At 48.7% G+C, this 21,715-nt stretch overlaps 1 protein-coding gene across 8 annotated transcripts; it reads left to right on the top strand.

Annotated features, from left to right (window-relative positions):
* The first annotated feature begins 1,350 nt into the window (after positions 1-1,350).
* Positions 1,351-21,539, top strand: LOC147060015 (serine/threonine-protein kinase MARK2-like). 8 transcript variants are annotated; one of them, XM_085935172.1, is made up of 21 exons: positions 1,351-2,758; positions 8,152-8,322; positions 9,092-9,145; positions 9,807-9,855; positions 9,933-9,998; positions 10,077-10,147; positions 10,534-10,590; positions 10,706-10,942; positions 11,477-11,596; positions 11,709-11,811; positions 11,880-11,992; positions 12,135-12,209; positions 12,380-12,437; positions 12,535-12,686; positions 13,159-13,253; positions 14,319-14,459; positions 15,635-15,901; positions 17,800-17,826; positions 19,290-19,325; positions 19,741-19,850; positions 19,953-21,539. In XM_085935172.1, the coding sequence occupies exons 1-21, from the start codon at positions 2,711-2,713 to the stop codon at positions 20,300-20,302; spliced, it is 2,400 nt and encodes a 799-aa protein (XP_085791298.1). In that variant the 5' UTR covers positions 1,351-2,710; the 3' UTR covers positions 20,303-21,539. The 8 variants fall into 8 exon arrangements, with proteins under 8 accessions (XP_085791298.1, XP_085791281.1, XP_085791320.1 ...); XM_085935155.1 differs by having other exon boundaries at positions 19,287-19,325; XM_085935194.1 differs by having other exon boundaries at positions 1,352-2,758; positions 12,135-12,173; positions 19,287-19,325.
* Positions 21,540-21,715: the final 176 nt, after the last annotated feature.

Genomic DNA, 21,715 nt, shown 5'->3' with positions numbered 1-21,715 from the left:
ATGTTATTGACATGTTGAAATTTTTACAGATTTTTTTTTTTTTTTTGCATACAACGAAGGCATCAAGGAGAGACAACGAGGCAGCTGAGGTGTCCTTTCCCATCTTTTATTGCTTCTGGGGACATTTTACGCAAACACACAATGTCACCAAATTAGATAACACAGGGTAATTATCCAGTTGAAGATCATTTTATTCTTTAGTTTGTCACATGCATGATGCAAACAGCTCCAGTAACGACAACAACAAAAAAAGGGCTGTTGGTTGGTCAGGATCTCTCCCATTCATCGCAAACAAGCCACACACACTTCATTTATCTTTTTTTCTTTTTTTAATTCCATCATTCCACATCCTGTCATTGTGAATATTCTGCATCGCAAACACCCTCTTTTTTTTTTTTTTAAGTTTACACATCTAAATGCAGCCCTTTTTTTTTTAATAAGTTGGAGACTGTTGCTAAGTAACCCGCTAGCTCTCAATGTCTACGGTTTCACGTGTGAATGAAACGTTCACTACCTCCAATAAAATGTTATGTCTCCCAAAAGCAAAAATACTAAAAGTGAGTGGAGAAAGGAAGACACCTGGAATAAATGGAAATATGATAAAAAGATTTGGCCCTGTGAAGCTGGAATTAAGGAAGAGAAAAGCAAGTCTGAGGCGGAAGAAAGGGAAAGAGAGCAAAAATAAACCTGTAGACGAAATAACTTTTTTTTTTCAACATGTACCCACTTGAGGTGAAAGAAAATAAGATTCTTCAGAAGTTTTGATGGGACAATCGCGTTCCGCGTATGTGTGTGAATAATATTTTCGGGGAAGAGATGAGAGCGAGTCAATCACACCTAGGGACAATTTGGAGTGCTCAATCGGCCTATCAAGCATGTTTTTGGGATGTGGGAGCAAACCGGAGAGCCCGGAGAAAACCCACGCGGACACGGGGAGAACAGGCAAACAAACCCCACACAGGGAGGGCCGGAGGTGGAATCGAACCCGCACCCTCTTAACTGTGAGGCGGACGTGCTACCCACTGCATATATATATATAATGTATATAACATTTGACAAAGGGCACTTTTACTTGTGCAGCAATGCCAAATTTATTCTTACTCAAAAAAAACAAAAACAAAAAACAAACTCATTGGTTCACACACTCAAACTGAGCTTGACTGATCGAATTGGTTTCCCACCGAAACGAATCGTTTCAGGTCCAAATTTACCGCCCTTGAATCCGTATCGACACGAATTGACTTGTGTTTTATTGGTAAATTGCCTTCTTCTGGCCTATCCAGTATTTAAGGGCCACCATCCAGCAGAGCGTGCTGATGATCTGCAGACAATGATCTTGAGCCTTTGAACCAGGTGTATTGGAAGAGGGGAACTTCTAAAACATGCCGGAAAGCAGCCCTGCCGATGGGCAGCGGTCGCCGATGGGCTTCCCGGAAGGAGCCGAGGAAAGCCGAACTCCCTCCCCTACCTCCCTCCCTCCCCCACCCTCCCTTCCCGGTTGTCTCTCGGTGGTGCAAGCAGCCATGTTACCGCGAGCTTGTTCCGGTATGAGGGCTGGCTGCTGCGCTTAGACCGCATTCGGACGCAGCTCGTCTTTCCCAGCCCCAAATCGTGGAAGTCGCTGTCCCATCGATCATGGATCGTACAACCTGATTCGAACCTCCGGGCGGCCAAGCGGCTGGTAAATCGTCATCGGGTACGAGGATCTTGGTTGGGGTACATATCGGCCATACCGCAGTGCAGTGCGATTCTGGTGAACGACCTTAATTTTCTTATGAAAGCCAGAGACGTCAGGACCCCGCTGGCTTTCGCGGATTTCGGACTTTGGTGGCTTGTTTGTGTGGTACCAGCCTCCTCTTCCTCCTCCTCTTCCTCCTCCTCCTTCTCCGCCGCCTGTGGCCGCTGAAGCGCTAGCGGCGAGCGAACTAGCCCAGTTAGCTCCGCCTTGAAGGAAAGTCGGGCTAGCTCGATGGGCTAAAAAAAAAAAAAAAAGGGAAAACAGAAGGCAGCCGAAAACCAAACCCTCAACTGGGCCATGTTAGCGTTTTACACGCTGGAGTTTTTCTTTTTTGGATACTCCCCTCTGGAAATCTCACCGGGGACGATTGTTTCGTGTGAGTTGGCAAGGTCGGGACGGGGACCTCGCCGGGAATAACTTTGGCCTGGAAGTTTTTTTTTTTCTTCCCAACCAGACCCCCCCTCCCCGAACATCTCTGAAGGAGCTATTTTACAAAAACCAAAACGATAAGACCCGTCGATAAATCTATTTTTCACGGAAACACAACGGCCGTTCGTCGTCTCTTCGCTCGGCGGCGTACTGGCTTTGCTTTAGCATGCTAGCCACCTAGTTGGACCTTCTTTTGAAAGCAGCCCCATCAGCCAGCTTTTTATTGCTTGATCGCCAGTGACTCTTTTGAAGAGTAACATTAAACACGACCTCATCATAGTGGCATTGTTTATTTTTGGCACCCCCAAAACATGGGACGTGCAGTTGAGCTAGCGAGCTAACTGCTAGCCGTCGATGTAGGATCCAACTTGTTGATTCACGGGCTATCTGACGTGTTGCTAGCGGGCTAGCACTGGGGGCTCCTTTTTTTTTTTTACTTCGTCCCCACACCGTGCTTAAATGTACTGAAGAGTCGCTTTTGGGTCACTGCGCCTCTGCGCCTTTTTGCAGCAACATCATCAACCCACTTCAAGTCAAGCCAAAATGTCAACAAGGACCCCACTTGTGCAAGTCATTGAAAATTCTGGGCAGGTAAGTTCACGTCAAAGAAAAATGAATGTAGTCAACAAGTGCGCCAAATACAGCCAAGCAATTTCTTCTTGACACTGCTTTTTTATTTTGGGGAAAATGCAACAGAAAGGTGCAACATCAACGCTTGGGTTTCTTTGTAAAAAAAAAAACGGATTCATGTGATACAAGTTTAGTTTTCCTGTGATTAATAATAAAATAGTTATGAGTCCTTACAGTAGGGACAATCCAATTATCAACCAGCCCCTTAATGCAAAGAGAGTCGGCTCCGAGTTACAAACTTTAATCCCCATTTTCAAAAGGCAGAAAGCCCAAACAGACCACATAACAGATCTAAAATAGATTTGCTCCAAAATGAAAGTTCTTGGTCGAAAGGGATTCACTTTGACGGCATCAGGAAGGTTCTTTTGAGACTGCACTTATATTCAAGTAAGCAGCGCAAACGTATATTTTGAGCCAAGGCGTCCGTCGCCAGATGCCGAGCCGCCCGGTGTTTGTTTACAGACTAGCCGAGTGGCTCGAGTGCACGCCACTTCCTGTCTCTCACCGAAAATGATCTTTGTGAGAACGACAGCGTATCATACTTCCACTCCCAGGTCATAAAGTTAATGGCTGATTTGAAAATTTGTACACAAGGCACAATGTGCTGCAATCATAAAGTTACATTTACAGTAAATGTTTGAAAGACAAAGTCCCAAAATGTAAAACCTCAATTTACACGCTGAACCCATTTGTACATATTTTTCAACGACGGGCCTGTATTTGGTCGTCCGTTTGTCCAATTCCGTTCTGTTGCTGCACAACTTAGCCAAAGTTTGTGTTACTATCTGGTAAAGACCACGTATAGAAAGCCGTCAGGTCTCAAAATACCCCAAGGACGCGGGCGCTCACCCTAAAAGTGCTCTCTATAAATGGAGGTATGTATTTTTAACTTTTGTCAGATGTCCAGGCTTTTTAAATTTGCATTGAGCCTCTCGCATTCTAACCTTTTCCCTTGCGGTTACCGTTTGTCGACATCCCCCAAAATAGCGTCATCGGTTATTGTAAATATCACCGTTCTCAAAAGAAATGTCAACCATTTTGTCTCGTGAAAAAAAAAAATGGCAAAGAAGTTGAGCTATACGGAAAAGTGAGCAAAATTTGACTAGAGCAACTCAAACTTAGTAAGAAAGCCCCAAATGGAGCCAAACTGGCATTTGTTGACAACCCGGTTTTAATCGACTGTCAAACAAAAAGCACGACTCCATCACGCTGTCCTCGTTGGTGGTAAAAAGCATGACGCTCGCACGCCAGAGCCCAGATGTATTTGTTGAGGTCACTAATTAATCAAACTGTCACTATTGAAGAAAAGTTGCCATGAGGCCTAAAAAAGAAAAAGAAGACTTCCACAACACGTCACCGACACGGCCCAAATGTGTATGCCTGTGTTTAGCGCAGGTTTTGGTAGATACAGAACAAATGAAAATGTCATTCCAATTTCCCATATGTGCTATGACCGGGCTATGCCGCATCGTTTGGTGCTGCCATTTTGGTTAGCAACACCGTTGGCAACCAAGTTCAAGTGAGCTCAGTCGTTGAATATTTGGTGTCCGCTCCGCCCGTGAGGTAATACAGAATTTCCTGTTTGACGATGTTCCCTCGCGTATCCCTGAAGAGACCAACGGAGCTGGAAATACAGGTCTGCCCTGACGTCAGGCTTGGCGGTAGCCGCGCGGCAGCCCCCCCCCCCCCCCCCCCTCCGGCGTCGTGGCTTTGAACGAGTCATTATGGAGCCACTCGCTCCAATTGAACAGCCGTTTGGAAGAGGAGCAGTCAACGGCGGGACCCGCTTTGACTTCCACTCTTCTTGGATTGCTGCAAAAGTTCAAATCACAGCTGCATTGGGTTTTTTATTGTTATTATATTTTTTTTTAAATCATTTGTGCGCCCATTGAGTGAGTCATCGCGCGAGCATGACGGTCCGTAGCGAACGCGTCGCCGTTCCGCCCAGGAATCTGTGAATTTCCTCTTGCTCTTTTAGCGGCGCTGTCGCTAGGCAGACTAGCGAGGAGAGACAGAGAGACGGCGCTAGCTGGGGTCCTAGCAACAGAGAAGCCGTCTCTCACAGACATTTACTTTGAGTTCTCACCCTGGCGCACGGTAGCCCTCCTTCAGTTTGTATTTTGTTGGACTGGAATGACATTTTAATTGAATGAGCCGTGTCAGCGGCCCTATAATCACCGCGTGAACACGCCGAGGCGTGGGCCTCATGCGCCGTCTGTCCGTACGTCCGTCCGTGTGTGTGTTTGTGTGATTGTCTAAAAGGGAGTGTAAAACAAGCCTTTCCAGTTGAGCAGAACCAAGCTGGAAGGTGCGGCTGCGCGCCGCCGACCTGCCTTTAGACAAGCGCGGACTTCCCTCCGCCGCCACGCTATTGTGCCGTTGCCATGGGAAAAAAAAAGTTGAAGTGGCTCAATGTTGATTTTGTGCACTAGGCAGTGTGGCACAAATCGCGACGGAGCGCCGTCTCGTGCCATTTGAAGCGTCGCCGATGTCATTCTGTATATTGGCCCGTCTCAATTCTGCTGAAATTGGAGTTATGTTGCTGGCTAATTGGTTCTAATCCTCAAGCAACACGGACAGCAGCGACACAGTGAAAAACACACCACATGAATTGTGGTAATGTTAGTATCGTAATGATTTTTGTCATTTCAGTCTTTTCTTTTTCCCTAAAAAAAATAAAAAAATAGAGAGTACATAAAGTCGTAAAATGAGTCGGAATGCATTCGAGATGGTCCAACACATTGAGACGCTTTGTCAATGGCGGGAAAAAAAAAATCCTCTGCTCCCAATCTCACTTTCTGATTCTGACCAGTCAGAATCACTTTTTTGACCGACTCCACCGTGCTTCCCGGCTTGAATGCAGTCACTCTGCCCGAGCTCAGATTCGACGAGCGCGATCGGTCGGCGCAGTCCCGTAGGCCGAGCGTATCGTTTCCAGCGTCATGCCGCACTGTGCTGTGCCACGCCGCAACTCACATGTTGCTTGGGGCAGCCCGGTTCAACAGCCCACTCGCACCAAACTGACACCAATTGCAGTATTGCAGCTGGCGTTGGTTTGATTATTATTATTTTTTATTTTTTTTGCATTTGACTTTCTTTAAATTCAATGAGTGAGAAAAGCAAACACTTGCATGTGCAGACAAAGCGTCAACACTGTAGTGGTCCACGTTCTGTTGCCCTGGGCTAACCTCCAAGGACAGGGAAGTAGCCTCGCTGAAAATGACAAATGATTCTGGCTGACTTGGGCTTGGCTCAACTTGACCCAGACGTGAACTTCATGACTTAACACGTCACGCTTGCTTACCTTTTGAAAATGGGCATTTTCCAGGAAGCGTGCCGATTCCTTGGTTTTAGAAAGGAAGATTTTGATGAAACACAAAAGATCCTGAAATGTGATTGAAGGGTTATGCTTTTGATAACGTGTGTGTGTGTGTGTGTGTGGGGGGGTGTTGATGAGAACGGCGTCGGTTTGCAACTCAGAGAGACAAATTCCACAAACAGGCAGGATGATGGGCCACTTCTCGATTCGGACACTTTGATTGATCATGTTTAGCGAAACGATTTGCCACCGTATGGCAATTACAGCTCTGTGAAGTCACACTTCATGTGTAGCCCAAGAAAAGCTAATGTCACAAAGTTTATGAGTGAGGGTCTATGGGGGGGGGGGGGGCTTAGCCTGCAGCTGCCCAAAAATGAAGGCAGAATCAGTCGACCGAAATAGACCCAGCCGCCATCAAACACCACGTTAAGCGCTGAGGAAAGTAGTCCTTGCCGCGCTCTCGCGGCCTCATTCGGTGCAAAATAAACGGTGCCCTGCGAAAGCACCACAATGTGTCCCGTTGTTTCCTCACATGACCCAATTTCATGTTGAAATTTTGTGAATGGCTTCGACAAGTCTGATCTGGGTTAGCGAGCACCTGACAGCCCCGGCCGGCCGCCTGCCGACGTATTAAGGCCGAGGAAGTATTGCGCCCGGCTTCGATGGATGAAGAATTTCATTTGAGCTGCGGCGCCAATGCGCGTGCTTCACGTTCACGTGTCATCGCCGTGTCCCTCTCGTTCGCTCGCTCGCTCTCTTCCTGCAGCTATTGTCATTCCGCCGGAGCAAATGGAGCACAAATAGAGATCACCCGTGCCCGCCGCCTCGCTGCCCACTCTCGTGTTATTCCGTTCCGTCAGGAGCTGTGCAGCCTTCCGTCGAACGGTTCAAACGGTCGAAAGTACAAAACGAGCACACTCGCCAGCGGCTACAGAAGGACAAAACCGAATGACCCGGCCAGCCATGTTAGCATTGAATCAAAGCGAAACGAATCAAATCCTTACACTTGTAGCATATCTCAGAGTATGGAAAGAAAAATGATCCGACAAAGGCGAAGGTAGTAATAAATACCACGTCGATGCTACTGACAAGTGAATTCATACCGTAAGATGACAACTCTTTGTCGTCGTACCTTCTCGAACTCAGCGGTAGCGAACCGAACAGACTCCAACCGAATCAAATTGTTCCACTTGAAATCGTATCTTCTGTCTGCATTCCTTTCACGTTTTGATACAACACGGTGGAAATCAGAAATGAAACGTTGAAAAAGAATTAGATGCAGGTCTATTGTGGCCCAAATAAAAACCAGAATAGATCTCCAATCCGAACGTAGCCTTTGTGTTCACGATGACATTGTCTGTCTGTCGCTCCCTGGCCGTGCAAAGATACAAATATTTTGCTCCGCCCCCCCCCACACATAAGGATCTCCGCTCGGCTCCCGGATTGAACCCGTCACGACCGAGACGAAGCGCTCGCGTTCCACTCGGTCGGTACGGTGAGGGGGCAGACGGACACGCGTTGAAATCGAAGCGGGCCAACACAACAAAGTCATCATCACGTCTCGCTTGCGGTCGGTCGGTCGGTCTGCGGCTGATTGGCGCCACCCGGCGAGCCTCTCATTCGTTGATGGCGCAAATCAAATCGCTCGTCGCTGTGATCCCACCTCACCTTTCTTCTCACAAACCACAGCGAACCTTACCGGCATTTGGCACATTGTGGTCAGCCGCGCTTAACCAAGTTGTTTGTTTTGTGTCATTTAAATAACTTGTCATCCGCAGCGGCGCTAAAGAAACACACACGATATCACGTGTTCTCCCAGATCGGGATTAAATGCTCATCATTGCACGTCAAACGTTAAGCAGCAGCAACGGGAAAGTCGAGCCTCGGCTTGCCGTATTTGCTTTCTCCGAGCTGCATATCCCGCTCGCTCGTTTTATTGGACATGGTGTTGGCACACAGGAAGCGTTTTTTTTTTTTTTTTTTTTTTGCCAAAAGGGTCTGATTTCTTCTTGTCTGATTTCTCCTGACTCGACAGGACTCCAAGTCGTCGTCCGGTCGCTCCAGCATGTCGCGATGTCGGAACTCCGTCGCCACCACCACGTCGGACGAGCAGCCGCACATCGGCAACTACCGTTTGCTGAAAACCATCGGCAAGGGCAACTTCGCCAAAGTCAAACTGGCCCGCCACGTCCTCACCGGAAAGGAGGTAGACGTCACTAACTGAAAGTAGACTCGCTCCTTGCGAGCCGTCGGCTCGGACCCGTGTGGCTTTTCCAAGGACGATATTTGGCAAAATTAAATTCGGATATACTGATATTGAATTCATAAAAAAAAAAAAGAAGAAGAAGTTTAAAATTTTGGAATTGACTGCCCCTTTAACAGGAGAGGAAAAAATAAACCAAAAGTGTGCCATTTTTTTGATCTGCCAGGAATTGAGCAACGTTGTGTAGGGAGGCCACTGTGACACCTTGTGCTGCTACAGTTCTCCTAAAGGACAAAGGTCATGTGAATCTCGCAGACCATAGAAGCTCTTCAAAAAAAAAAAAAAAAGAGCTCGCTTTTGTCTTCCTTCTTTGGCCCGAGTCAACACGTGGGTTAGGCGGGACGTGGGCGGGCTCTGTCAATGTGTGACAGGTCCCTGCCTGACACCCTGATAACGCTCCATGTGACTCCCCGACGCACACGCAGAGTGGAAAAAACAAGGGTGAGTCGGAGGACTCGAAGGAGAACCGCGAGAAAGAAAGCACTCCATTGTCGTCGAGTCACCGAACCCCCCCCCCCCCCCATATCTGACTCTATTTTTGCTTCAGTTTTGTCGCTCTCTCTCTCTGGTTTGCTACCATGCCGGCGATCTTTGCACGCGTCTGAATTCCGCCCCCGTCAGGCAACCGACGTCTGCTGCCGTCGTGCTATGGCCAATAAAGCGTCGCTTGACAACGTGCCGCAATTCATGTTGTCGTCTTTTTGCCTCCCAGGTGGCTGTTAAAATCATTGATAAGACTCAACTGAACTCCTCCAGTTTGCAAAAGGTGGGCCACACACACATTACACACGCGCACACTACACACGCGCACACGGGCGGCTTCGTAAAAAAAAAAAAAAAAAAAAACCTCAGTCCCCCCCACTCTCACTCGCGCTCTTCCTTACTGTGTTTCTGTGAAGAAGTCCAGTTTTCAATGAGTTTTAATGACCGGAAATAAGATGCAATTACTTCCTTTGATCGTGGCTGGGTGGGGTCTGTCCACTCGCACGCACACACACACACACACACACACACACACACACACACACACACACACACACACACACACACACACACACACACACACACACACACACACACGGGGATATGCGTCAAGCCAAATAAATGCAGAACCACTGCCGCGTTGCCACATAACTGCCACTCGTTCCAATTGGGTTTATCGCAATACAGAAGATTTCTTTGCTTCTGCTTGTAAGACCTTGGAAAAAATCGTCGCAATAGCACGACCGAGGAAAAACAAATCGCCTTTTGATTATTTTTAGAATGGTCGAGCCCTAATGAAGGCCCCGCCGACCACGTGCAGCGTATCCACGGACACACGGACTTTCTAATGGCGGGCACATGCAAATTCCAAAAATGGTTGTTTATTTAGTCACGGGCGCCATTTGACCCAGCTGTGTGTGCGTGCGCGTGCGTTTGTTTGCCAGCTTTTCCGGGAGGTGAGAATCATGAAGATGTTGAACCACCCCAACATAGGTGAGTCCAAAAAAAAACACCAAAAGGCTGCAAATGAAGGGCACTCACGCTCCGTTTCACATCTCCTCCACCACCAGTTAAGCTCTTTGAGGTGATCGAGACCGAAAAGACTTTGTACTTGGTCATGGAGTACGCCAGTGGAGGTGAGCGGGTCATATCTGAAGCGTTTTGCTCAGGTGGCGGGTACAGGTCGGAGCCCTCATTGTTTGCTCGTCTCGCAGGAGAGGTGTTTGATTACTTGGTGGCCCACGGCAGGATGAAGGAGAAAGAAGCCCGTGCCAAATTCCGACAGGTAGGAACGTCCCCGCGCATCGCTCGCGAGCTCCTTAACGTTGGCCATTTGAATCGCTTTTAGACAAAGCAGCATTGAAAGCAACTTTCCATCTTTTGAAGTTGAAAAAAAAAAACAGATTTGCATGCAAAAAGAAAAAAAAAAGCGCTCCTTCGTGTCCAAACATGCACGTAAGCGATCCTCGCTAAATAACAATATTCAATTGAAGATCACAATGTCGCGTGTCTCGGCTTGTCCCCGTCGAAGAGCGAGGTCACACTCTCTCCATCATGCGGGGGGGCGCTTTTAAAACAAAACACCAGCCCACCTAAAACGTAATTTGACAGTCTCCTCCTGTTTGTGTTTTTCCTTGTGTAATCTCCCTCTGCTCTCTGTCCCGTCCCCAGATTGTGTCAGCAGTGCAGTATTGCCATCAGAAGTGTATAGTACACAGAGACCTCAAGGTGACAACACACAATATTTCTGACACACTCGAGCAAAGGCAGGGCGCCAAATGATCGAATCCATCCCCCCCCCGACTCCATTTGAACGGGTTCTTGTTGTCCGCCGGCCCCGCAGGCAGAGAACCTGCTCCTCGACGCCGACATGAACATCAAGATCGCCGACTTTGGCTTTAGCAACGAGTTCACACTGGGGAACAAGCTGGACACCTTCTGCGGCTCCCCGCCGTACGCCGCGCCGGAGCTGTTCCAGGGCAAGAAGTACGACGGGCCCGAGGTGGACGTATGGAGCCTGGGGGTCATCCTCTACACGCTCGTCAGCGGCTCGCTGCCTTTCGACGGGCAGAATCTCAAGGTTAGGAGCGGCAGACTGCTCCTCCGTATTGCGTGTGGATCCGCCTCTTATATAAGCGGCGCTGTGTTTAGTGTGGGCGGCTGTAGCATTTGTCTTTCTGGCTTGCACCAGTTTGAGAAGAGAATGGTATCGGTGCGAGAGGCGTTAGGACGCATCGCGCTTTTCTTATCAAATCGTGCCGACCCGCGTGACTCATCCTGAAAGCGCAGACACATTTTGGGTGGGCGGGCGATCTGATACCAAATGTAATGTCGGTATGAACGTTCCTGTGAAGTAGCTAGCTTTAGCAAGTTTGCCGTTTTGCTGCCTCGCCGACCGACCGACGTTACCCGCTTCGATTTAGCCCAGTCGGACCGGTTAATAGGACAGTTGTGTTTTTAAGAAGGAAAGTAGCCTCGTCTTTTGCAAATATAAATGGGAAAAGCAAATTAAACACACTAGAGAATATTTACTCCATTTTTTTTTTTTTTTTTAATATGCCTACAAAATGACGTACTGTACGCGAGTGTTTATCCCAATGACGTTGCCCGACAGGAATTGAGAGAGCGAGTTCTGCGCGGTAAATACAGGATTCCCTTCTACATGTCCACCGACTGCGAGAACTTGTTGAAAAAGTTCCTCATTCTCAACCCCTCCAAAAGAGGCAGCCTTGAGGTACACGAAAGCAGCCGGCCTCGTTGACGTCACGACGCCACGTCGCTTGCTCACGTGTTTGTTTGATTTTTTTTTTTTTTCCCCCCTTCCCTCTGTGCCATGTTTCTCCCAGCAGCAGATCATGAGGGACCGATGGATGAATGTGGGACACGAGGAGGAGGAACTCAAACCCTACATCGAACCCCAACCAGATTACAAGGACCCCAGGAGGACAGGTGACAAGCTCCAAACACCACGGCGATCCATCACAAGTCTGACGTTGAAATGTGCTATGCGTGCCAAGACATTATGCTGCAGATGGGCTTCTCTCAAGAGGAGATCCAGGACTCAGTGGTGAATCAGAAGTACAACGACGTGATGGCTACCTACCTGCTATTGGATTATAGGAACTCCGAGGTGTTTATTTATTTGCCCGTTTATTTATTGACCTGTTTATTTACCAATTTATTGTTAGATTCGATTTCTATTTGGGTCTGGTTGTGACACGGACATGTTTGTCAGCATTGTGTACATTACTCTTCTGTCTTTGGCTTCCCAGCTGGAAGAGGGCGGTATCAAGCCCCGGCCCGGAAGTGATGTAAGCAACATAAATGCCCCCTCCCCGCCACACAAGGTACAATGGGAGCCATTACTAACCAATAGCCGCTGAATTGTGGCCCGTCAGTCGCCGCCATAGATGACGATGGGCCACGGCCGGCTTCGGTGTCATCGTCAGCCTTCCCGCAAACACTCACCTGCACGTTAGCGTGCGAGCCACCTCAATGCCCTTCCCATTTTTCCCAGGTACAGCGCAGCGTATCGTCCAACCAGAAGCCTCAAAACCGCAGAGCTACCGACCAGGGTAAGAGCGCCTCGCGTTCCAAACGTGGCGTTCCCCATGGGCGGGACGGACGCCTTTTTGTTCCGCCGGGACCTTGAGCGCAATATCTCCTCTGCAGGCTCGTCGTACTCCAAGAGAGGGGGGCAAGCAGACAACCGGAGCGCCGGAGAGGATTCAGGCAGGAAAAGCTCATCCGGCAGCTCCACCAACAAGGTGCCGGCCAGCCCGCTGGTTCCCTCGGACCGCAAGAAGAGCGCCACGCCCTCCACCGTGAGCTCCAGTGTATTCTCACCGCCACATTGGCAAATGTATTGCTCCCTCTGCTTTATGGCGCGGCGAAACAATTCATCAAATGCAATTTGGATCCGACTTAGTTTAAGAAGTCGCCGTGCACGTGTTGGCAAATCGACGTTACATGAGGTCCGTTTGCCCTAGCGTAGGACCAAGGCCAAAACATTTACGTGGGCTGAACCTGATATTGAAATCTGGAAAAAAGCAGGCGCTGGCTGTGTTTTATCGGATGATCCGTTCCAAAGATCAAATCGGAAGTCAGTAATTAACCTGGTTAATGGCCGTGTCATGAAAGCAAGACATTGGCGACCTTTGTCGTAGATGTTCCGTCCGTCCGTCCGTCCCCCCGACACGGGCCACTTTGTGTCGTTCTTTCCGTCCGGTCGAATGGCAAATAATTCCGGCTTATTTATCTAAACCCATTAGTTATTCCTCCCATGAATGTTTCCAGAATAGCATCCTGTCGACCGGCACCGGTCGCAGTCGGAATTCTCCTCTGTCCGAGAGAGCCACGCTGGGCCAGGGCATCCAGAACGGCAAGGACAGGTACACGTGAACAAGACTTTTTGCTTTTCTTGTGAGCAATTTTTTTTTTTAGCCCAGCACATCAACCCATGCTTTCCTAAGCATTTAGGTCAAAGCTCCAGTAGATTACAAATGACCTCAATGGCTCGGCCGTCCGGTTGCAGCAATGCAGCGACTTAGCCACTCGTAAACGCCGGCCGCTTTTTGCACGTAGCGTCTTTCGAGCAGCAAGCTTACAGATGGTCATCATTTTCACAAGCGTTCAACAAGAAAGCCGCAATTGCTGCTCCATGACTTGTTTCCGCCCATCATCAGTCTTGAACGGACTGCCCGCTGTTGGCAAAAAAAAAAAAAAAGAAAAGAAAAAAACAAGTGGCTCAGTTGAATCAGTTGAATCATTTTATTTATTCCTCCTCCAGATAGCACTGCTTTCGGCTTTCAGTTATGTCATTCATCTTCACCCCCCCATTCCTCCCCAATATTTTGTCGGTTTGCTTTCTGCCCCTTTTCCTTGATTTCTCCCTTTCTTGCTCACCCTGTGGCGTGGAGCACACCTTTTATTTTGAAGACGACCCGTTAAAAGGCACATTTTTAGGAAAGGTTAAGAGCGATTGATATTCTAATTTTGCGAAATAAATACAAATGTTTTCATTTTTGACATATTTTAAAGTACTAAAATCTCACTCGGCAGCAACAGCTATTCACGTTTAAGGACAATGCACTTAAAGATGATATACTCAATGATTAAAAACGTTTCATAACGGTTACAGTGGTGTCAACTATTGCACTCATTTATATTAAAAATGTAAAATTTTTTCAAAAGTCTTAGATCAACTTTGAATACTCGAGCATGTGAGCGCTTTCTGCAGAGGATAAAGAATATTTGCCTGCCATTATTGGTACATTATGCCAGGAAGTATATTGAGATACGCTCCCTCCCATCCCTCCCATCCCTCCCATCCTCCTCATTTAGTGTGTTTTAATATGTGGCGCCTCTAACCATGCTCCACCTCACTGCCCTGCCCACCCACATACAACCCCCTGTGTGTGTGTGTGTGTGTGTCGTCCTCACCTCGTCCCTCCCAGCCTAAACACTCCGGGTTCCCGCGCCTCCACTGCCTCGGCCGCCGCCGTCCTCTCCTCCTCATCCTCACGTCCTCACCACCGCAAGTCCTTGTCCTCCTCCAATCATCCATACCCCACTGACCTGCATGCACCGCGACCCAGGCAAGTCTCTCATCCAAAAGCGCACGCACACACACACACACACACACACACACACACACACTCATTCATTCGCAAATGCCGTGCGCTAAGATATGTCACTGTTGGCTGATTTTGTTTTGACCGGAGTTTTTCATTCACTTTGAGAGCAATTTACATTTTTTGTTCTTTTAGTATTACTTTTAGGTTTTTGATATGAAGTCTAAAAAAAGATCAAATCAAGTAGTGTAGAGTGCATCTCGGTCCGCGAGGAGAAAGCCTGGACACCCGAGACAAAACGCTTCACCTTTTGATTGCTTGCTCCCCCCCCCCCCCCCCATCTCACATTGTCCAAAGTATACTAACCTTCGGTGCGTGAGCTTTGCTGCTGCAATTGTAGGCCACCTTGATATTTCCGCAAGATTCAATATTGTGCCGGTGACAGTGTTAGTAACGTTAACACGCGGAGCAAATGTCAAGGTGGCCCTCTACAACCCTGGCTGGCTTTTGTCAGCTCATTACGTTGCGTGCGACCCGCAGCAATAAGCTTGGCTTGTTCGGAACCGGTTGGGAGCACCGCTTGTGCTCCTTGAGAGAGCCGGCTGGGTTTGCTGTGGTTGGTTGACTCATGATGATTGAATGGAGATTACATCAAGATGGCGAACGGATTGAAAAAAAATCAATTCGCCCAAAAGAGCATTTTATCCACCGATGTATACTTTCTACGAGGAACTGGACTCTCATTGTAAGGGCACTTCCACAAAGACTTAAAGTTGACATTTACTGCCAAACTTAAGACACCTTGTGTTTCCAAAACAACCTCATGGCTCAATGCTAAGGCTAAGTAGCATCTGAACGACCAATATCAGCGCCGTACAGATGAGAGCTAAGAGGAGTCGAGGCGTCTAAACGAGCATATTGTTGCATACTGCCCCCAGATGGCCAAGGTGTGCACACTGGAAGTGCAAACAGTAGAATTGTGTCAATGCTGTGCTAGCTTTTGTCATTCAAATACAATCAATACTCGCTTTTCCGTCGAGACTGCAATTTGACAATCCCCAAGATTGCTGAATTTGTGCAATTAAAAAAAAAAAACACCACCTGTTTCTCATGTCACAATAGCAATGATTGGGTTCTTGTTTCTCGGGCCGTCTGGGCGTGATTCACCCACTCCTCTCTCCCTCCGCTTTGTCCCGCAGCGGCCCACCTCAGCGGGCGCCCGGCGCCTCCCCGTCGGCCCACAACATCAGCAGCGCCGCAGTGACGGACCGCACCAACTTCTCCCGGGGGGTGGGCATCCGCAGCACGTTTCACGCCGGCCAGCAGCGGGGGGCCCGGGACCAGCAGGGCTCGGCCTACCCCGGCGGGCCCGCCTCACCGTCGCTGTCGCACGGCAACAGCCAAGCCCGCAGGACGCACGGCGCCACCGGCATTTTCAGCAAGTTCACCTCAAAGTTTGTGCGCAGGTGAGTGGCGCCCAAGCGAGAAAGGCCGTAAGGACGCCGGGCCGCTGACGAGCGGCGGACGTGGCAGATGATGACAGGAGCTCAAAGTTCTCCTCGCGCGGACGAGCGTGACAAAAATAAAACTTCGCTGCGATAGCAGCCGCGTACGGCTTGAGCCTTTTTTGGGCCCTTTGAGGTTTCAGACTGAGGAGAAAATAACTAGGTTGACGTTACATGTCAGTTCATGTGCTCATTTCCTCCGAGGAACCACCTACCGTACGCCAATGTCATCCGTGCCCGTCGCCGCCCGCGCTCTTGCCGAAACGTCGGAAGGGAGGGGAGAGCCACCCGAGCGGCGGGCTCTCCTCTATAATTTGACCAGCGAGGAGTCGTTGCGGCTTTGCGTCCAGCCAGTTCCACTCTTGACTCGTGGCGCACGCTTCAAATGGGATCGCGGCTAATTACGAGGCCTCGCGTCGTTAAGGAAGCCGTACGTGCGAATTTTCAACGCCGTATCAAAAGTTGCCTTTATTTTCTAATTCCAATTCTTTTGAAAATGTCACGTTTTGTATTTCCACTCAGAATTAATGACAAAGAAAATGTGCAGACTGAAACGCAGCCATTTCAGAATGAGCGAAAGCGAAACAAATATGGCCCTTTTGATTTGACTTACAATTATTAATAACTTGTGTGGTTTTTTTTGGTTTTTTTTTTAAATGTACATATAAAACTCAGGGGTGCCCCCTACTCACATCTAAGGAAAGATTCTGATGAACACGATTCTGTGGCGCAAACCATGGCCGCCTGTGACGATTGATCACTTCGATCGGCAGTCAGCTGGTTAATCGGTGACGAAAGCTTGCTCAAATCTTTACCTCGTTTGGTTCCCGCTTGATTCGGAGAGTGTTGGGCATTTTAGTTGATGAAAACCTCAACTGTGTCACCCTGGCCACCCAAGTGAGAAGGTTCTAGCGCCGCCCCTGGTGGCAAAAGGCTTTATTGCCGCTAATATTGGCTCTCATGAATCAAAGAAGAAATTTAGTATATTTTAATCCTGCAGGACTTTAGATCACATAAATGGGTTACCTTTTGTTTACTATCAATCAATGAAATATTCTAATTTAGAAATTCATTTCTTGCATCAAGATTCTTGACGTGACTGGCGCGAGCTAATAAAGAGCCACGTCGTTGTTAAGCGAGATGAAGGAGAGGATGGAACGGGCTCAAATCAAAGGAAGTCCTTGAGCGCCGTGGCAAAGGAACCATCCGACGTGGGGGCGGGCGGCGGCACAGGCGCTCGGAGCCGGTGTAACGCCGTGGCGACGGTATCCATGGTTACACCGCAGCTCACTTTCCCCGCAACTATTAATAGCGCCAAGCGTGGACACGCGTGACAACTTGTCACCGTGGAAGAAAGTTGAGGCGGCAGAGTTTAGCTTGAACACGATCGCATTCCTCTGCATTTGATCAACACCTAGTAGAGAGAGAGAAAAAAAAAAAGTTCCGGCAATCGTCAGCGTTTGGGGGGGGGGGGGGGTCAAATTGCCCAAATTGGGACGTTAGCGCTTGAGAATGTCGCAAATACGGCAGAGCGTGGCGTGTTTCCGCACATGTCTGTTTTTCATGCATTTATGCTCAGCTTGTTGTTTTGGAAAATGTGTGTTTGTCGACGGGCGTCCTTTGTGCATTCTCATGCTTTTGTTTTTAGGGTCAGCGCTCAAGAATCTTATCCTATCGCACGTCCGATAATGTCCCCCCCCCCCCCCCCCCCCCCCCGCGGGCCGCCGATGATTTCGGTCTTCCAAATGTTTTTTTTCTTTCTTGAGAAGGCAGCGTGACATTACGACACACGTTCATACCCACGTTTCTTTCTCTTTCTTTCTTTCTTTCTTATCCCTTTTGTTTTTTTGTTTTTGTAGAAATCTCTCGTTCAGGTTTCCAAGAAGGTAGGCCAACATCCCCAACGTACACTATCCAGCCTTGATATATCGTATTTTTTCTCCTCTCCATATTTATTTGACATATCAGTATTTCTTCCCCTTTTGGTGTCTTGTGCAGCTCTGTTGAAATCTTCCCCTGTGCCTTGAGCCTTATCTTTTCTCCTATTTATTGATTTCCTGTGGTCACTCCCGCCCCCTCCTTTTTTATTTATGTATTTTTTTTTTTTATTATCAGCCTTTTGGTTTTGAGTTAAGCTGTGTTTGGCCCTTTTATATTTTTTATTTTTTCACGCCACTAATGTCCCTCCTTACCCGCCCGCCCACGCACCTAACTCACTCACTCACTCACTCACTCGCCTGCTCGCTGTCATCACCATCACACGACACAATAACACCTCAGCCCTCTTTCTCTTCGCCCCTGCACCCCCCCCCCCCCCCAATCAATCCATTTCCAGGTTACAGGTAGAGTGTGAGCCCAAACGATTTGTCATCTTAGCAGTAGGTTGTGTTCTTTGCCTTGGTCAGAGGCCACAATTCACGACTGGTGTCATTAGTTGATTTTGATTCGTACCCACTTGGGGGAGACTGGATGGAGGTGGAGAGGAGGAGGGGACCCCGAAGGGATGGGCCTTTTATTTTTCCGGAGCCTGCACGCTGCCACTCTTTTCCTCTCACTGCCTTTTTTTAAAAGGGGCAGCAACAGAATTGGATGGCTTTGACCTTTCTCTGGCTGGACCTTAATGCTGTCCGCACACACACACACACACACACACGATGTATATTTGCATAATGTAAATCATGCTATGATTGGGGGGAGGGGGGGGGGGGGTTCTCGAGAAACTATTTTGTGACGTAGCTGGAGCATTGTGCCACCTAATGGTCAGAACGTGTGCTAACACGGCTAAAGCAATTCCTCGTTTAATAAAGCCAAAGCGTAGTCGATGTATAGCTATTCGATAGCATTTAGCTCCGAATAAGTTTCCACGTATTCGAAAAGATTTTACTCCAAGTTGGCAGCGCCACAAGTCAAAAAATGAAAGAGAAAAGAAATCTGAAAATCGCCTGTTTCCCAAGGCACCTCGTTCTCATCGATTGTTTGTTCCTCCATTTCGTCTTCCTCCATGTAAAATGGAGCTCAAGATTTTCCCCAGATCACGTTTTTTTTTTTTTTTTTTTATCTTTCTTCTGACAAGCAGCAACTGTCTGTCGTACTGTTTTCTTGTCCTTGTGTGTGTTCCGTTCTCCATATTGTGATGCTCATTGAAATGGCGGCCTATTAATATCCAAGCCCATCGCTCGCTCATTTCACATCACGCATCTTGGCCGAGTCTGCCGGCAAAGAATCGTGGGGCGGGTCGTCGTCAACTCTCAGACTCGTCTTCCGAGCCGGCGGCGGACAGGACGGGGGCGCTGCGCCGCGCCGCTTACTGTCCAAAAAGACTAAACTTGTGTTGATTTCTCCCGAGGAGTCCGTATGAGGGAGAGGGTCGGGAAGAGGGGAGCAGGTGAGCTACAGAAGCCGAGCCGCCCCTCGCCTCGCCGCCAATCAGTAGAGCGAGCGCCGCCTAACGCAGTAGCTGATCTTTGAGCGGGGCTTGAATTGGGTGGTGACGGTGCTGGACCAATCAGGATGGGAGATTAGTAGCGCGCGTGATGGTGTGGAGGTGCATTGCATGGTTATGGGGCGGCTGCGTGTGGGACAAGAAAAAAAAAAAGAAATCATGGCTGGCCTGTACCCAAATGTGTGTTTGTGTGCCACTATCACGTGCGAGGCGTACACAAACACACACGGGGGTACTTAATTGGTTTATTTTTTTTGGGGGGGGGTCGTCTTCATTCATTGTCCTCGTCGTTGTCGTCTCCTCCTCCCTCTTTATTCAGGCTCCGTCTTTGGAATAATTCTCTCCCCTCCGTCTGCAGGTCCATGCTGAGCAGCAACGTGGACAAGTCCGAGAAGACGTCCGGCGGCGTTCTCTCCTCCTCGTCCAACAATGACGAGAATAATTCCTCACCGGGATCTGGGAACACTGGTATGTTTGAATCAGAATAGCTTTATTTATCATTGGACTTGTCCGGAACATGTCGAGCGTACTGTGGCCATTTCAACGGGGTGTCTTCTCGCCCACCCGCAGGCGGCACGGGCACGCCTCCCGCCATCGCCGGTCAGAAGGACTCGGCCAAGCCGCGCTCGCTGCGCTTCACCTGGTCCATGAAGACCACGTCGTCCATGGAGCCCACGGAGATGATGCGCGAGATCCGCAAGGTGCTCGACTCCAACAGCTGCGCGTACGAGCTGCGCGAGCGCTACATGCTGCTGTGCATGTCGGGCAACCCGGCGCGCGACGACTTTGTCCAGTGGGAGATGGAAGTGTGCAAGCTGCCGCGGCTCTCCCTCAACGGCGTGCGCTTCAAGCGCATCTCGGGCACATCCATCGCCTTCAAGAACATTGCGTCCAAGATCGCCAACGAGCTCAAGCTGTGAGCGGACGGGACGGACGCCGCTCCGACGCCCGTGGTTGGATGGATGGGTGGGTGGATGGATGGATGGATGGATGGATGGATGGATGGATGGATGGATGGATGGATGGATGGATGGATGGATGGATGGATGGATGGATGGATGGATGGATGGATGGATGGATGGATGGATGGATGGATGGATGGATGGATGAATGGATGGATGGATGGATGGATGAGTGAATGGATGGATGGATGGGTGGATGGATGGATGGGTGGATGGATGGAGGTCTTGAGGGGGGTGGGGGTCCATTTTGAGTAACACCAGTGGTTTGAAGCAGGGATAGTTCTCTTACTTTCTCCAGATTTTGATTCCAAGGCATTTTCTTTCCGTCACCACTCCACTGCATGTCGAATCTGCTCCTCGGCGCTCTTACCACTTCCTTGCTATTTATTCTCAGCACAGTCCTTTAGTTCTATTTTTTTTTTTTTTTTTTTCCCTCCCCCCAAACACTTTGGGACGGGACATTCTCTTTGAAGGATCGGCTGAAACTTTGTGATGTGATGCGGAGCCTTATTTTGCTGGAGTTGGCCGATTCTCCTGCAAAACGGATGAGCGGACTGAGCCAGGACTCTCTTGTGCGTGCAGAGACACACACACACACACACCGCATACATACACAAATTGTTTTGCCTTCTTCACCGCCTGCTCAAACTAGACCTTCCACCCCCCACCTCTGATTTGTGTCAGGTCAGATCAGGCCAGTTGGACTTGAAGTTAATGCCCGAAACAAAATGTGGATTCAACTTCTCTTATTTTTATTTTTTATTTTTATTTTTTTAATTATTTTTCCTCAACACAGTAGTGCACTGGAAAAGGGGGGTGACTGTGTAACCCACCTATCCCCCCCCCACCCCTCCCCTGCTCCTTACACACTCAACCTCGTCATTTTGACTGGTCCCAGAGAGCAAACAAAACACACAAGTGTCAGAACGGTCACCGAATTACTCTCATGTGCTTTGGATTGGACAATGCGGTTTTGGTGTCGTTGTCATGATTTGGGATTGGTAAAATGTGTGTGTGGTTTTTCTGTTTTCCTTTGGATGGGGTCATGTCTGGTGATATCATTGCTGCCTTTGTTCGGTGTCGTGCACCTTTTTGACACACTTGTCAGAAAGGTTCATCAGCAAACCTCCAAATTGAGGATTTCTTATTAGTGATGCTGATGACTCCTGCCTGTACGTTTTTTTTTTTTTTTTTTTTAAATCCCTCTCCCCTACAACCACAGCACATTTCATGTCCAAAAGTCCCAACTTTAATATCTTTCTTTATGCTCGTCCAGCTTGATGAAGCAGCATATATATACACACACACACACACACACACTTTGGGGGGGGTCGAAATGAGACAAGGGTCGGTCGGTCACTTCATTCTAAT

The sequence above is a fragment of the Syngnathus leptorhynchus genome, chromosome 2 (genome assembly GCF_054491065.1).
Source record: "Syngnathus leptorhynchus isolate UIUO chromosome 2, UIUO_Slep, whole genome shotgun sequence".
In the NCBI taxonomy this organism is placed as follows: Eukaryota; Metazoa; Chordata; class Actinopteri; order Syngnathiformes; family Syngnathidae; genus Syngnathus; species Syngnathus leptorhynchus.
Note: the sequence above shows the minus strand (reverse complement) of the source record. Positions and strands in the feature narration are given on the sequence as shown.

Excerpts from the sequence above, each read along its gene's own strand:
- LOC147060015 (XM_085935155.1), top strand. The coding sequence starts at position 2,711 with ATGTCAACAAGGACCCCACTTGTGCAAGTCATTGAAAATTCTGGGCAG. Across the intron at positions 10,943-11,476 it reads TCGACGGGCAGAATCTCAAG|GAATTGAGAGAGCGAGTTCT; the intron begins GTTAGGAGCGGC and ends GTTGCCCGACAG. Across the intron at positions 12,210-12,379 it reads CCCCCTCCCCGCCACACAAG|GTACAGCGCAGCGTATCGTC; the intron begins GTACAATGGGAG and ends CATTTTTCCCAG.